The following is a 15,281-nucleotide window of genomic DNA, read 5'->3' on the forward strand; positions in this document are numbered from 1 at the left end:
CGTCGGACGCGATCAGCCATCACTATTCACGATCACCAGTTGTTTTTTTCGTCTTGTCACTGTGAATATTTCAGATATAAAAAATATACTGGTATATCGCTTCAAGGATATTTTCTTCCGAATATCGACATCTTCATCCCGATATTTTCAAATTATATCGATAGTCGCGATTTCGATATTTCCTTCCAATATCGCTCATCCCTATCTCCAACCAATCGCCGTTGAAATCGGCCAAGTCTCGTGCGCAGGCGTCGGCCGACAGCTGCAGAGGGATCGAGAGAGCACTCTCACGTTGCCACTGATTTGGGCAGGGTTGGCAATAGATGCAGTTAGTCGCAATTTGTTTTTCGATGCATTACACTCGAAGTAGTTGTGAATTTTCCGGGTGATAAGGGAGCGCTTGAGCACCACTGCCTGTACCATTGCATGAGTTTTCCTCAGGGTTTCTCAGTTGTTCGTTGGCCTTTTTTTGCTGGCCAGTGGCGCGCGTCGGCAAGTCCCTGCGATCCGGGAAATTGACTCTGTCGTATCGCCTCCGAAATTCCGAGTGCAGGGGAGGAGAATTCGGTGACATATGAAATGAAAGGTCGAATAAAGTCACACGGGGCCAGAATTATCGGGTAATTATAACTGTTTTGTGCGGTTGCAGCGGCTTTGGAGAGAGACTTGCAGACAAATTCCTGGGGATTTTGCCGCTGCTATTGGTTTAGAGGTGTATGTGCTGTGTTGAGTGAGATATTTGTTGTGGTAGTGTCACGGCTTCCGAGGGACTGTGGAAATTTTGACGGCCAGTACTGTTACTCGTCTCCAACGGACTCGAGTCACTTTTTTTTTCTTTTAATCCCTCCCCCGGTGAGAAACCCACCGATTAGCGCTCTCTGCCTTTGGTGGCTCTCTCCTGTTTATGTTATTTTTTTATTTTTTATTTTTTCGGTTGTTTTAACGTTACGTAAAGTTATCGAGAGGTGGACAATCACGATATTGTTGAAATACAAGGCGTTATGCTGATGGTGAAGCGAAAGTGAAACGTGGATTAATGGGATATGGGAAAATTATGAAATTTCGGGGGGCTTGGGAAATTGCACGGGTTCTTTGGTGATTGCTGGAGGGAGGGAGTGACAGTATTTCGAGGATTTTCGGCACTCTTAGAGCTAGGGACAGTGTGATAACACGGCTATTGTGATTAACACTGTGATTTCAACTTTCTCCTCGCTATCGCTGTTCAATTGACTTTGACAATTGTCGTTTGTGGTATCAATAGGGGTTTTTAACCACCACTGAGATGCCGTTGTTCGGTAGAAAAGAGTCCAATAAAAAACTCAAGAAGGATGGCAAGGACGATAAATCCGCCTCCGTCGACGATAAATACGTACTTAAGGAACTCCTCGGAACGTAAGTTTTCCTCCAAGAATTATTTCTTTTTATTTCTCTGCATTATTTATCGTTGGTCTTTTTTTCTCCATTGATATGCCAGTCACGTGGATGATGCTTAAGTTTTTGTCGGGACGAGAGAGTCATATGTTCGGAGATTCGTGTGGTGGACAGCTGGTCAATCTGTCCACCCAGGCTTTCCGAATGGCTTTTGTTATCTTTGAATCGTGCGTACATTTCCTTCCCCGTGTTGACACACTATAGTCCCGGGTGATTCACTAATGCTTGCTCCCTGTGATCAATGGAACGACTCGAATTACCTAGATTTTTATCGGGGAAATGTAACAGAAATCTTGTGGCAAGTGTCAAATGCCCATCCAACTTATTATTATTCGTTGCATAACTTGTTGTTGTTGAGGAGGAAACGGGTAGTGGATCGTCTCGGAATTGAATATTTTTCAGTGGAGGATGTAAAAATAGAGTGAATCTATTAGCTTCATTGATTTGTCTTAATTTCTCAGAGCGCCCAGGCAAATGAGAGAATACGAGTAAATCTGAATTCATTTTAAAGCCTGAGAGATTATCTGCAGGATAAAAAAAAATCGAGAAATTTCACTCTGCCAATGTCGAGTTATTTATTGAAGATAAAGAAGGGTTCATTTTTAGTTCTCAGAATAAACGAAAAAATTATAATCTTCTAAAATTGACCTCCTTAAAGTAGCTCTACTATTACGGTAAATTCAAAGATTATTGAAAACTGCAAACAAATTGCAGAAAACTCGATTAGATTCGGAATTCTAATTTTTTTCTCAATTTAATTATCGTTTTGGTTTTTCAAAGAAGAAATATTTAAGTCAGGATTTAACCCAGTGTCTTATGTGAAAATCAACATTTCCATTGTAATCAAAGATTAAAATCTAATTTTTTTTTCATTAGATGTGGAAAAAACAAGAATTTTTTGACACCTCATAAAAAATAATCCAACGTTTTGCAAACAAGTTTTATTATTTATTTATAAGAGGGAAATGTTTGAAAAAATATCAATATTTTGCGGAATTTAATTTTGACAATACTGACTGGGTATGAATTTTTTCAAATTTTTTTCCATGCAATTTAGTTGAAAAATTTGAAAACTGAAAATATCCAAAAGTACAGCGTAGCCCGGCCGAAGGGTATAACTACTTTAATGAAAAAAGAAAACGTTGAATTTCATTCCGCAAATGTTGAGTTATTGCAGATTAAAAATTGTCTTCAAACACAAGCGAAGACTGCCTCATCAATTGAAAAAACTCATCATTAACGAAGCAAATGGTAATTGTTATCATCCAGCGGAGCATTTTCAGAAATGAAAAAATCCTAATACTCTAAAATTGACCCCTTTAATTTCTCAATATCTCCCGATCAAACGATCCAATTCAAATCAATCAAAATTCTTTTGAAAGCCTGAAAAAGACCCTCAAAATGAAAAAAGAAAACGTTGAATTTCACTCTGCCAATGTTGATTTATTGCAGATTAAAACAGGGATGGTCAATAATATCAGATTTTGACAATATTAAAAAGGGATTATCTCCTTATATTGTTCAAAGTTTAACGGTATTTAACAAATGTAAAATATTATACAATTTATCAACTAAATTTTCCGATTGATGGCGAATAAAATATTTGATAATATTGAAATGTAATTTTTTAGTTAACAAGCTAACTCTAAATTTAGGTACTTGATTTTCGATTGTCCAAATAATCGTCAATCTTCCTACCTAAATTATTGGTTGACAGAATATCCCGAAATTTAAATGTACAAATTGATGGTCAATTTAACATTCAAAATTTCAAGATTTATGTTAAAAATTGACAACTTCACAATTTAACGGTAATTATAATTGATTGATATGTCTATCACTGGAAAAAAATCTAATCTTCCCCCGACCAAACGATTCAATGCAATTAAATCAAAATTCATTGGAAAGTCAGAAAAAAGACCCTCAAAATAAAAAAAAACGTTGAATTTCACTCTACCAATGTCGAGCTATCGCAGATTAAAAATTGTCTTGAAACACAAGCGAAGAATGTCTCATCAATAAAAAAAACTCATCATTAAAAAACAAATGGCAATTGTTACCTTCCAGCGGGGCATTCTCAGAAGTGCGACTAGCCGAGAGTAAGGAAAGACCTGGGCAAATGTTTGCGGTGAAAATAATTGATAAGAAGGCGCTGAAAGGCAAGGAGGACTCACTGGAGAATGAAATAAGAGTGCTACGAAGGTAGGAAATTTTCAGCCAGTTAATTGTTACGTCTAATCCCAATTATTCTTTATCCCCCGTTTCACATCACTCCCGAAGTAATAATAAAATATATGATAAACATCTGACGCATTAAACTGTTCTTGTCCATTAAAATGTCTGAGAGGAGTGGCCCATTGCGACAATGTTATTAATATTATTTAAACATTTCCTTACTTAATTATACGTAACCATTGATTGATGAGAAAACTTGACTTTAGCACTTAGTTCCAAAGAAATCGCTTGTTGGAACTTGAGTATTTGTTATTTGGCATGCTTTCTATCTTATTGCGCGCCGCTTACACTCCACTTTAAGCCATTTCGCGTCTCACATGGATACATAATAATTGAAAATGTATATTTTGTGAGTTGTATATGTTCATATGTATGTATACAAAACATTTCGCTTACAGAATAATCATACAAACATCTGTATATTTATGAAAATACCTATTTCATGAATAACTGCGAGGGTGCGCTCACTGGTTTGTGATAAATATTCAGGTCAATTACGGATTTTTGGCCATTTGTCGAGGGCTTTGGAGCCACTCAAAGGAATGAAGATGTTACCGTAACTGTAGGGAGGAGAAATAATAGAAAACACAAGTCACCTATCAGATTCCCCATCGACATTTACCCGTGTAATACACCAGTAGCCAAGACTATTGACTTATCCATTCGTTTCATCAATACTCCAGATATCGATGATATTCATTTTATTCTCCAGTTTTGATTTTTCCAATTAGACTTTTACGTACAGGATTTGGATTTTCAAAGAAAATTAACCAAAAATTAAATACTCGATTAGATTTAATTATGTAATTGTGTATGGTGTTTATTGTAATTCGTAGGTTCAGTGAAACAGTGACACCACAGAGTGGTGCAGGCCAGATGTCGGATAGTAGTGGCGAAAGAGGATGGTAAGTGTGGGCCCACATTAACGGGAACCAGGCTACCTATACCACCCTTTTTTATATAAAATAGAATAATCTATTGTACGAGATTATTATTTTCAGTATGATTTATTGATTTATCTGTTCTGTTTATTATCAATCAAAATTTTGCATTATCACTCATTCAGGACATACTGAGAACAAAACTGCACTCATTTTCTATTCGAATTAAGAGAGAATACTAGCACAATGAGTCATGGGGTCTGAGAGTCATGGCATTGAGATTTAAAGGTCATTTTTTTTTAATTTTCACTCACTGTAACTGTTCATGAGCATCAAATGATTTCTGGTATTTGAGATGAATTTATTGGCTTCGTGGTGACACGTTTCATTTCTATCAATTAATTATATTCGAGATTTTGGCAAAACATTGAATGAGACACACACGATTGGCAATTCGCTGCTTTGGAACCGTCCAGTTATGATGAATCTGAAATTAGCGAAAGATTCTATTCAGGTGAATCTAGGGGTGTGCAAGTATTTTCAAGTCATGAGAAACTCGTTTGCACTTGAAAAAAAAGTTTCCTCGAATTGAAAATTTTGCATTATCACTCATTCAGGACATACTGAGAACAAAACTGCACTCATTTTCTATTCGAATTAAGAGAGAATACTAGCACGATGAGTCATGCACGTATGAAAAAATCATGTAGAAATTTTCTATACGGATTTCTATTCGAATATTTTCTATACGAATTATTTCTACACATAAATTTTTACATAAATATTTGTTTTCATACGAAAGATGTCTAAACGCTCCAGAGTAAAACGTAAAAAAATGTCGCAACTCCATAAGAAATGTTTCTATACATGTGGCAGTGGGTCGTATAGGATCAAACCTATAGAAATCGTATAGAAATAATTTGTATAAAAAATATCCGTATAGAAATATCCGAATATCATATACGAAAATCCTATAGGAATTCTATACGCAATCCGTATAGAAAATTACGGATTTGTTTGCGTATGGAATTTCTATACGATTTTTTCATACGTGTGGGGTCTGAGAGTCGTGGCATTGAGATTTAAAGGTATTTTTTTTTTAATTTTCACTCACTGTAACTGTTCATGAGCATCAAATGATTTCTGGTATTTGAGATGAATTCATTGGCTTCATGGTGACACGTTTCTTTTCTATCAATTAATTATATTCGAGATCTTGGCGAAACATTGAATGAGACACACACGATTGGCAATTCGCTGCTTTGTAACCGTCCAGTTGTGATGAATCTGAAATCAGCGAAAGATTCTATTCAGGTGAATCTAGGGGTGTGCAAGTATTTCCAAGTCATGAGAAACTCGTTTGCACTTGAAAAAAAAGTTTCCTCGAATTGAATATTTCGCAGTCGAATTTTGCGCGAGTTTCAGCTTCATCCACCCTTTTTTACATAAATAGAATAATCTATTGTACGAGATTATAATTTTGAGTATTATTTATTAAGTTATCTATTTCAAAATTCCAAATTTTGCATTATCACTCATTCAGAATACACTGAAAACAAAAACTGCACTCATTTTTAATTCGAATTTAAAAAAAAATACTAGCACGATGAGTCATGGCATTGAGATTTAGAGTCATAATTTTTTTTCCGTCCCGGCGGGCGCAACGTTACATTTCCCTCCCGCTTCGCGTGAGGGAACTCTGACTTTGCGCCTACGCCAAGACGGAAAATCGCGTTCTAACCACGGGAAGTAAAATAAAGGACCCTCAGCCGCGTGCTTACCAACCTCGCCTTCGGCTCGGCTGGTAATTGCACTGGCGGCTGAGGATCCTTTATTTTCCCTCCCAAGGTTAGAAATATACTATTTCACTCACTGTAACTGTTCATGAGCAGTGATGGTCACACCATTTCGATTGACCCTCCCTTGTGACCCTTTCAACTGATCCAAGGTAAAATCTCCCGTGTAATTACTGCAAAAAAGGACGCCCAATACGCGTAAACATCTACCTCACATCTACGGTAAAAATCACCTTAACCCATCAGCCCTCACGCTATATGACTGTCTTTCGCACAACTTTCCAGGGAATACGAAACAGTCAAAAAATTGAGATTTTTGATTGAAACTCTTTGATTGCCTCAAGCAACTATCCCTCTTTCCTCTGGGGTCGATAAAACCTGTCTAGCATATTTCAATAAATCATGAGAAAAGCGTGTGAGATTCTCTCATGGCGCGAGTGCTGACGGTTTAAATTCCCTGCCAATATTTTTGAATCACAAGCGAACTCGTTTCCACTTAAAAAGAAAATTTCCTCACACGATCGTTTGGCCCTTAAGACCTCGAATATCCTCTGAATTGAATTTTTCGCTGTCGAATATTCCGCTGGTTTCAGCATCATCCAGATATGACAGATCAGTGATATTCAATCCACCATTCAAGGTCGAGTCTTATTTTCCATACTGATATACTTGACATCAGTCACCCCCGTTGAGTTATTCACTGCTATCTTATCCATTAATAACGAAAGAAATTCATTGATAATGATTTTAACAACAATGTCGTCATTACTATCATAATTCTGACACGAATCACATCCTTCAATGGGTATTATTGTTGGCGCATCGACGTCGGTCCAATGGGCGTGAAATATATCTGAAAAATTCACTCAGCTATGAGTTTGCGGAATTTCATATACTAATAATAACATATCAGTGAAATAATATGATAAATAACGTGCTAGATGTATCCTTAGTCGCAGCTGCTCTATTATTTTCCGTATTTATTGGTTTTACCTATGGTATTGCGCTATTGCATGTGTGCCCGACTTCCTGCTGCTTCTTATCTCTTTCTTTAGTTTTTTTTTTCTTTGTGTTATACAACAGCTGTATGTGTGATCGAGTATTTAGCGTTAATTGATATGCATAAATGGGCCAAATTCAATGGGCAACCTTCGTGATGGAGTAATTAATCGTGAGCAGGTGATGGCTGGCCTTTTGAGGCATCCGTATGCTCCGTCCGGAAGTCATAATTTCGTGAAGCTGAGAGGAGCCAAACGTCCGCCAGCGGAACGTGCGATTTAGGCGAATCTAGGACTTACGAATATTTTTGAGTCATTTTTAAGAAATACGTCTCTACTTAGACAGTGATTACTCCCTATCATTTCAGCCTCTGGGGCCAGAATTCAAGGAATAGGGAACTTGCACGAAGTTCAGTATCTGCTCATCACTCGTTTGATAGAATGTTCGTACCCAGTAGACAGTTGAATTACTGAAAATTCCACGAAATTTCACTTGCATAATTTATAATAACGATTTGAAAATTAGGTCTTTTGAATGCTCTGAAAACACCTCATGACGTCATCTCACTGGTCAGTGACGTCTCTGTATATTGTATATAGAATGCGCGCGCAGAAAGTAGGTTAGCTTGTCTCACATACGTCGTGTGATTGGTCGGCTAGCGGTTAACCAGTGACGTGACGTCATGAGCGTTTTAAAAGTATGCAATTTTCAATAATTAGCTAGTGATTATTGTGCAACTTTTTGAAAGTTTAGATTCTAAAAATATAATATTGAAATGATGACCTTTCGAAATGAAAAATAAACAAAATTCATGCAAGTTCCCTATTAACCTCTCACGTACGGAGTGAATGCCTTGCATCGACTCATGAAAATGTGAATGACTCTCTTTAAAATTGATTATTCCCAAAACTATGGAATTTAACTCAACCACACGTATAAAAAAATCGTACAAAAATTTTCTATACAGATTGCGTGTAGAATTTCTATAGGACTTTCGTATATGATATTCGGATATTTCTATACGGATATTTTTAATTACATAATAATAATCCGATAAAATTTTTAATCTCCAATTCTCAATTTCCGTCATTTATTCTATTCATTCTATCAAAAGACGAGGATAGAAATCCAGTTGATGGGTATTCTTCCATTATTCGAATAAATATATCGATTTTAAAACTTCCCGGAGACGTTGAAAAATGTTTTTTTTTTTTTCAAGTTCTCCCCGCCTACGTTTTTTTGTTTTTTCGTTTCTTCGCGTTAAAATTAGTTCATAAAATTCCAAAACATTCATATTGCGCCCGTATTCGACAAAAACAGCGATTTCATGTTTCCACCGACAGAAATGAAGAAAAACAAATTTTCACCATTTTCTAGCCGATCGTAAAATTGTTCATAAAAAACCCACTTTTGATTGATCTTTAATATAATTCCTCTTAGTGGCTGTAGTGGTCACGCGGGGAGTGTGACTCCGGCGGCCATCCAGGCTAAGCAGCGTTCAGTCTGCCCGGTACTTGGATGGGTGTCCGCTTGGGCGCACCTAACCGCGTGGGACTACAGTCGCTAGGCACGAATGTAGAGAACCACTGTGCCCATTGAGTCAGTGTGACCGATAGACACAGTGGAATCCCTGCATTATCGGCCGGCTGCATGACTGAAGTTTTCCATGGTTTCCCTGGCAGTCCAATCCCGAATGGGGTGCAGTTGGGGATAAAGTAAGTCGGCCCATGGTAACGCAGATAGGGAAGGGAACAAAATGTAAAAACCCGAGAGGGTATACATATGGAACCAAAATATATATAATTCCTCTTCATTCAGTGTTCTAAATTAAATTAATCTAATTGTGAAGACGCAAATGAAAAGAAAATTAAATTAAATAAAATAACATAAATTAATCTAGGGACGGGAATTAATCTAGGACCCGTTCGCTAGTACAAATTATTTCTATACGATTTCTATAAGTTTGATCCTATACGACCCACTGCCACATTTATAGAAACATTTCGTATGGAGTTGCGACATTTCTCTACATTTTTCTCTGGAGCGTTAACATCTTCCATATGAAAACAAAAATTTATGTAAAAATTTATGTAGGGGAGCATGGGGCAAAATGAAACAGTGGGAAAATCTCGTCATCTAAAGGAGATAGGACATTTTTGAAGAGGACCTTTTTTGTAGCTTGTAAAATTCTCTACAAAAAAGGTTCTCATGAAAATCGTCCTATCTCCCTTAGATCACAAGATTTTCTTGCTGTTTCATTTTGCCCCGTGTTTCATTTTGCCCCACCGTCCCCTATAGAAATAATTCGTATAATAAATATTCGTATGGAAATATCCGAATATCATATACGGAAATCCTATAGAATTTCTATACGCAATCCGTATAGAAAATTTCTAGATTTTTTCATACGTGCAAACAAATAATAACGAGAAAAGGAATACTGCAGCTTCAATTAAATATCAGTTTCATAATTTTGCGTCGATTAGAAGTCATTGCATTTTAGTTGTATCGAGCGTTTGTATACTTGGAAACAAAAGGCCCCCGTCCGTGAGGGGTTAAATGTTCGGGAAGCCCTTATTCGCGATCGCAACGTAGATGTGGGAGCCATCAAGTGGTCTCTAAACTAACTACTCTTGGGGGGCAACCAATGAGATCCCTCGGAGGGAACCAATGATGGAGCTCAACCAATGAGATCAAAGTGAATCCAGTGATCTCATTGGTTGCCCGCCAAGAGTAGTTAGTGGAGAGATCACTTGATGGCTCCCACATCTACGTTGCGATCGCGAATTCTTCCGTTGGAGGCGGAGCTATAGGAAAGAGATAAACAGAGAGAAAGAATCTGCCTGTTTCACTCTCACACCCCGAGAGTAATTTTACTGCGCAGTCCCGTCGCGCAGAGGGACACACAGATTTACCCAAACACGTTTACGTTGTCGATGGTGGGGGAAGTCAACTTCTCCGACTGAAATGTTAGGGAAGCGAAATGTTAGGCAGTAACCACTGTATCAAGAAACTTCTGGATTGAAAATTTTCAAGAGTAAAATCCACGGAGGGACATGTTCAGTAAAAATTATGGAACGCTCTGGAAAAATTTTGATTTTAGGAATTTCATTTCTATCGAGAATTCTATGAATAGTTTACCGATTTTATTGAAAAATTTCGCATCTTTACTGCGCGTTTTTTTTACATAAAATGTGTCCGATAGAAACTATTTTATAGAAAAAAATCAGTGGAATTTCATCTTTTCCTATTGAGACATTTTCCACAGAAATTCCTCAATACGAATTTTCTCCGTTCTCATTCTAATTTTCTTCTCTTTTCATGAAGAAACAAATTTTTAAAAAACATGGCAAATTAGAGTCGAGGAATTTCTATAGAAATGGAATACAATTTTCTAGCGAATTCGCTAGGTTTTTCTGTTAAATTTTTCGTACGCGTTCCGCTGGCGAATACTCCGCCAGTTTCAGCTTCATCATAATTTCGCGTGTAATTCACATGTGATACATTTAATGCTAAGGCTATGAGATTGCGGATGGGAATAGAGACTGGACGGTTCATCTTTTAACTCCATTCAATTGATCTAATAAACACGTCCGTGTCCATCATCATTGGGAATTAAAAATGGAACGCGGAGTTGGGAGTTTTCTTAGATGAGTTATATGGAATGGTTGTTTTAGGTTGAAACATCCCAATATCGTTCAGCTGTTGGAGACCTTCGAGGATAAGCATAAGGTCTATCTCATAATGGAATTGTAAGTGTCCTCAGGGATAATTGTTGAGTGCAACTGCAATTGTTCAGTACAATTCATTGTTGTATGTGGTCTTTGAAGGGTGACGGGAGGAGAATTATTCGATAGAATAGTGGAGAAGGGGTCGTACACGGAGAAGGATGCCTCAGGGTTGATAAGACAAGTGTTGGAGGCTGTGGACTACATGCACGAACAGGGTGTCGTACATCGGGATTTGAAGCCTGAGAATCTTCTTTACTACAGCCCAGATGAGGATAGTAAAATTATGATAAGTGACTTTGGTCTTTCGAAAATGGAGGATTCGGGGATCATGGCGACTGCTTGTGGCACTCCGGGATATGTTGGTATGTTCAGAGGTTTCTTCGAAATTTTTGGATGGAATTTCCGGTGCAGCTCTCGGGAATTCTTATCATATTAGGAAATTTCGAGGAATTTCGGGAATTGCAGTTTAATTCAACAGCGAAGCGGTAAACCGGGTCAAGTCAGTTTTGACTATTGGCCAGTTCTTGACGAATATCTCGAAATCTAAGGGAGATAGCGAAATTTTCGTAATCATATTTGTTGTAGCTCTCAATCGGCTCTACAAAAAAGGTCATAATAAAAATTCAGCTATCTCCCTTAGATTCCCAGATATTCATTGAAAACTGGCTAATAGTGAAAATTGACATGAACCGTTTTACCACTTCGCTACTGAATTTCAATCTCGCTCTCCTGAACATTACTTTTTCTCCACCAGTGATGTTCACGATTTATTCGTTACTTATTCATTGAAGACTCAACAGCCCAGCCCAACAATAGACTTGAATAAATTGTCCAAAATTCCCATAACAAAAATTACACGAATAATAATTTCAATAATCATGGTATCCAGCTCCCGAAGTACTGGCACAAAGGCCCTACGGCAAGGCCGTCGACGTATGGAGCATAGGGGTCATATCTTACATCTTGTTATGTGGCTATCCACCATTCTACGACGAGAGTGATGCCAATCTCTTCGCACAAATTTTGAAAGGTAATGGTTTCGCTCGCCACCTACAACTAACATATCTCCCAAATACCAATTTGTCACATCTGTAATGAACAAAGATTCTTCGACGATATCGAGACAACTATGAGTCACGTATGACCGGTAAAAATCTCTCTGATATGTCCTGACTAAATTCATTACAGCCCCGATTGAGTAATTCCCTTGACTTGTAAGTAACTCGTGTGGAAATTCTCAAATCAACAATTTCTATCAGGCCTCTGACACCTGATTTATCACCATCTTTGATCCCTCTCACCCCGATTTAGTGCCAGTGAAAGTTAACCAGACTGTTACAGGTGAGTTTGAATTCGATTCACCATACTGGGACGACATAAGCGATTCAGCCAAGGATTTCATTCACAAACTCATGTGCGTTAATGTCGAAGAGCGATACACTTGCAAGCAGGCTCTAGCACATCCATGGTTTGTTTCATTATCTTTTGTAATAACAGTGTTATCAGTGTCATTAACGTTCATAGGCTTTTATCACACACACGAAAAAATTCCATTGAAAAATTCTATTGGATTTCTATTCAATTCTATCGGAGAATTCCGCGGCTTTACTGCTCATTTCTTAATGGAAAATGTCCAATAGAGACTCTTTCATAGGAAAATCCATTTCTCAACACGATTTTTCCAAGTTTGTTTGACTTCAGGCCCGGGTGGATTATCTTTTGAATGCGATCTTGGTTGTTTTTTTTATTTTGATAATCTGAAATGATCTCCAATTGTTATTAAGTTTTACATAGCCCTGGGGTCTCCAAAAATTATACTTGCACAATCAAACAAGCAGGGGTTCGAGCCCACCCGACAGAAGGCATGTGACCGTTACTTTTTACGTTATTAGTCCTTTTCTTTTTTTTTCATTTCTACCAATTCAATTGGTAGTGAGCTTCCGAATGGATCCGTAGCAATTCCCTGTTCTTGTGATAGGCATAGTCTACAGGAAGATATTCAACCTTTTAATGAAATAGATTTATACAAAAGGTTAAATATCTCCGAAACTGTTCGGCCGATTGCGCCTATCCAAAATACGAATCTTCAATATTGTTAGAGCTATAATCACACCAAATTTCGACTTATTATTTTCATTTTTTTTCAACATATCGTGCGTATAAGAATGAAAAAATTTTAAAAACGAAAAAAACGGGAATATCTCTGAATCTTTGTATGAACGGGTATGCATATTTTGATTGATCTAGATAGTGGCCACCGAGACAAATATTTTGAATAGAAAATTGAAATTCGTCCAGTAGTTCATGAGATATTTGAAGAAATATATTTACACAAAAGGTTGAATATCTCAAGAATCATCCACAATACCAACCTTTTATGTTATAAAAGCTAGAAGCACACAAAATTTCAATTCACTATCTCCATTTTTTATTAAGTTATCATGTAAACAAGATTTTTCATGAAAAAACGGAAAAACAGCAATATCTTCAAATTTTGTCTTAACGGGTATATATATTTTGATTGATCTAGATAGAGGCCCATCGAGACGAGTATTTTGAAAAAAAATTGGAATCGGTGGAGTAGATTTTGAGATATTGAGGAAAAACGAGATTTAAAGAAGTTGTTATATCTCGGGAACTACTGGACCGAGCGGGCTGAAACTGCGCACCAAAGTGAATCTTAATCATAGCTACCATGAGCCAAAATTTCAGACTTTATCGACAAATTTCACCGCATTTATGTTGAATTTTATAAAAATTGATCGCCAAAAACCCAAGTTGTCACGCACATACATACAGACATGACCCCAAAAACATCATTTCTTCACGTTTCATAACACTCTAGACCATTTGCCATCAAAATTAGAAAATCGAAAAATCGCTCAAATACAAGGCTTCCATGCGGAAGCAATAATCAATTAATTAAATAATATTTTACATTATGAAGATGGAAAACAATCGAGATAACGTTCGAAACAAAATCCACCCGGGCCTTAATTTGTCTCCTCCATCTCTTCGAAAATTCAATTTCTATATTTTTTCTACCAAATCCCATATAATTTTCTCCCAAATTCGCTAGAGTTTTTCACACAATTTCTTCGTACGTGCAACCATAATCCTCAATTCATCATAATCATCGTGTGCGATAATGTTTTTAGGATATCAGGAAATGCAGCGAGCAATAAGAATATCCACGGTACTGTATCGGAACAACTTAAAAAGAACTTTGCCAAGTCGAGGTGGAAGGTTAGTACAGTCGAATTTTTTACAATCGTCTCATTATCTGTATTTGCTCGCCAGGCTCCTCAGGAAAGTCTCCCTGTTGTCTCATGGTTGCAGCAAGCCTATCACGCGGCCACGGTTATACGCCAGATGCAGAGGCTGGCCCTCAACAGCGGACAACAGCAGCAGCAGCAGCAGCAACGGGGACAGGGATCCCTAGGTTCGACAGGCCCCTCCATAGGCAACCCAACGGCATCCAGAGGGGATCAGTCGCAAATAACCAATCCGAATCATCGCCATCGGACATCGGGAGCAACACCAAATACATACAACTGAAGCAAATACTTGAGCCACCGATTAATCCACCCACTTTACCTAACGCTTCTTGCTCACAAATGTACTTTCGTCACAAACGCTTCAAGCTTCCGTGGCATAATACACGCACGGCACTTACGACACTCTTTGGAAAAGATATCTATCCAGTTAGGAAACAGCATAGACACAAAAAATCTTGAATCTCAAATGCTCTCATTTTTGGAGGAATTCAGTGAACCTTGGATCGTCAATATCTCGTGAACGAACGATGCGATTTTGAAAAGGCCGGGCTCATTTTGAGGCCGGAAAAAATACCTTCAAAATGAAAAAAAAAAAGGGGAATTCCACTCTGCCGATCGCGAGATATTGGTGATTTCATTTGGTTCTCCTTCTCTACTATTGTTTCTTGGTTTCGATTCTGAAACGACATCTTTCGCTCGACTACCTTTGATATTTCTATCTCTCTGTATTGTTTCTCGAACACATCGACATTCCTTTAGGTCCGATTTATGAATGATACAACGACATATCGTTTTTAGATTGTTTTATTTCTGTTTTTTGTTCAGTTTTTTTTTTAGTTTATGAGGAGGGATAAGGTATTTTAAGACACGATAAAATGACGTTAAGTGTAGAAAAGATGAAGATATTTTTGCGGGGACAAAATGTTTGTC

At 37.5% G+C, this 15,281-nt stretch overlaps 1 protein-coding gene across 2 annotated transcripts; it reads left to right on the plus strand.

Moving 5' to 3' along the window:
* Window positions 1-285: 285 nt before the first annotated feature.
* Window positions 286-14,710, plus strand: LOC107041399 (calcium/calmodulin-dependent protein kinase type 1). Of its 2 annotated transcripts, XM_015261944.2 has the most exons (9): window positions 286-1,392; window positions 3,499-3,633; window positions 4,503-4,571; window positions 11,020-11,094; window positions 11,173-11,435; window positions 11,963-12,103; window positions 12,415-12,541; window positions 14,232-14,319; window positions 14,413-14,710. In XM_015261944.2, exons 1-9 carry the CDS (start codon window positions 1,283-1,285, stop codon window positions 14,629-14,631), a joined length of 1,227 nt encoding a protein of 408 aa, XP_015117430.1. In that variant the 5' UTR covers window positions 286-1,282; the 3' UTR covers window positions 14,632-14,710. The 2 variants fall into 2 exon arrangements, with proteins under 2 accessions (XP_015117430.1, XP_015117431.1); XM_015261945.2 differs by lacking the exon at window positions 4,503-4,571.
* Window positions 14,711-15,281: the final 571 nt, after the last annotated feature.

Source organism: Diachasma alloeum, unplaced genomic scaffold, assembly GCF_001412515.2.
Source record: "Diachasma alloeum isolate Michigan unplaced genomic scaffold, Dall2.0 Dall_scaffold_00364, whole genome shotgun sequence".
NCBI classification, from domain to species: Eukaryota; Metazoa; Arthropoda; class Insecta; order Hymenoptera; family Braconidae; genus Diachasma; species Diachasma alloeum.

Bases quoted from the DNA above. Each gene is read 5' to 3' on its own strand.
- LOC107041399 (XM_015261944.2), top strand. From the start codon at position 1,283: ATGCCGTTGTTCGGTAGAAAAGAGTCCAATAAAAAACTCAAGAAGGAT. The intron at 11,436-11,962 runs GTATGTTCAGAG...CATGGTATCCAG, and splicing joins TGGCACTCCGGGATATGTTG to CTCCCGAAGTACTGGCACAA. The intron at 14,320-14,412 runs GTTAGTACAGTC...TCATGGTTGCAG, and splicing joins TTGCCAAGTCGAGGTGGAAG to CAAGCCTATCACGCGGCCAC.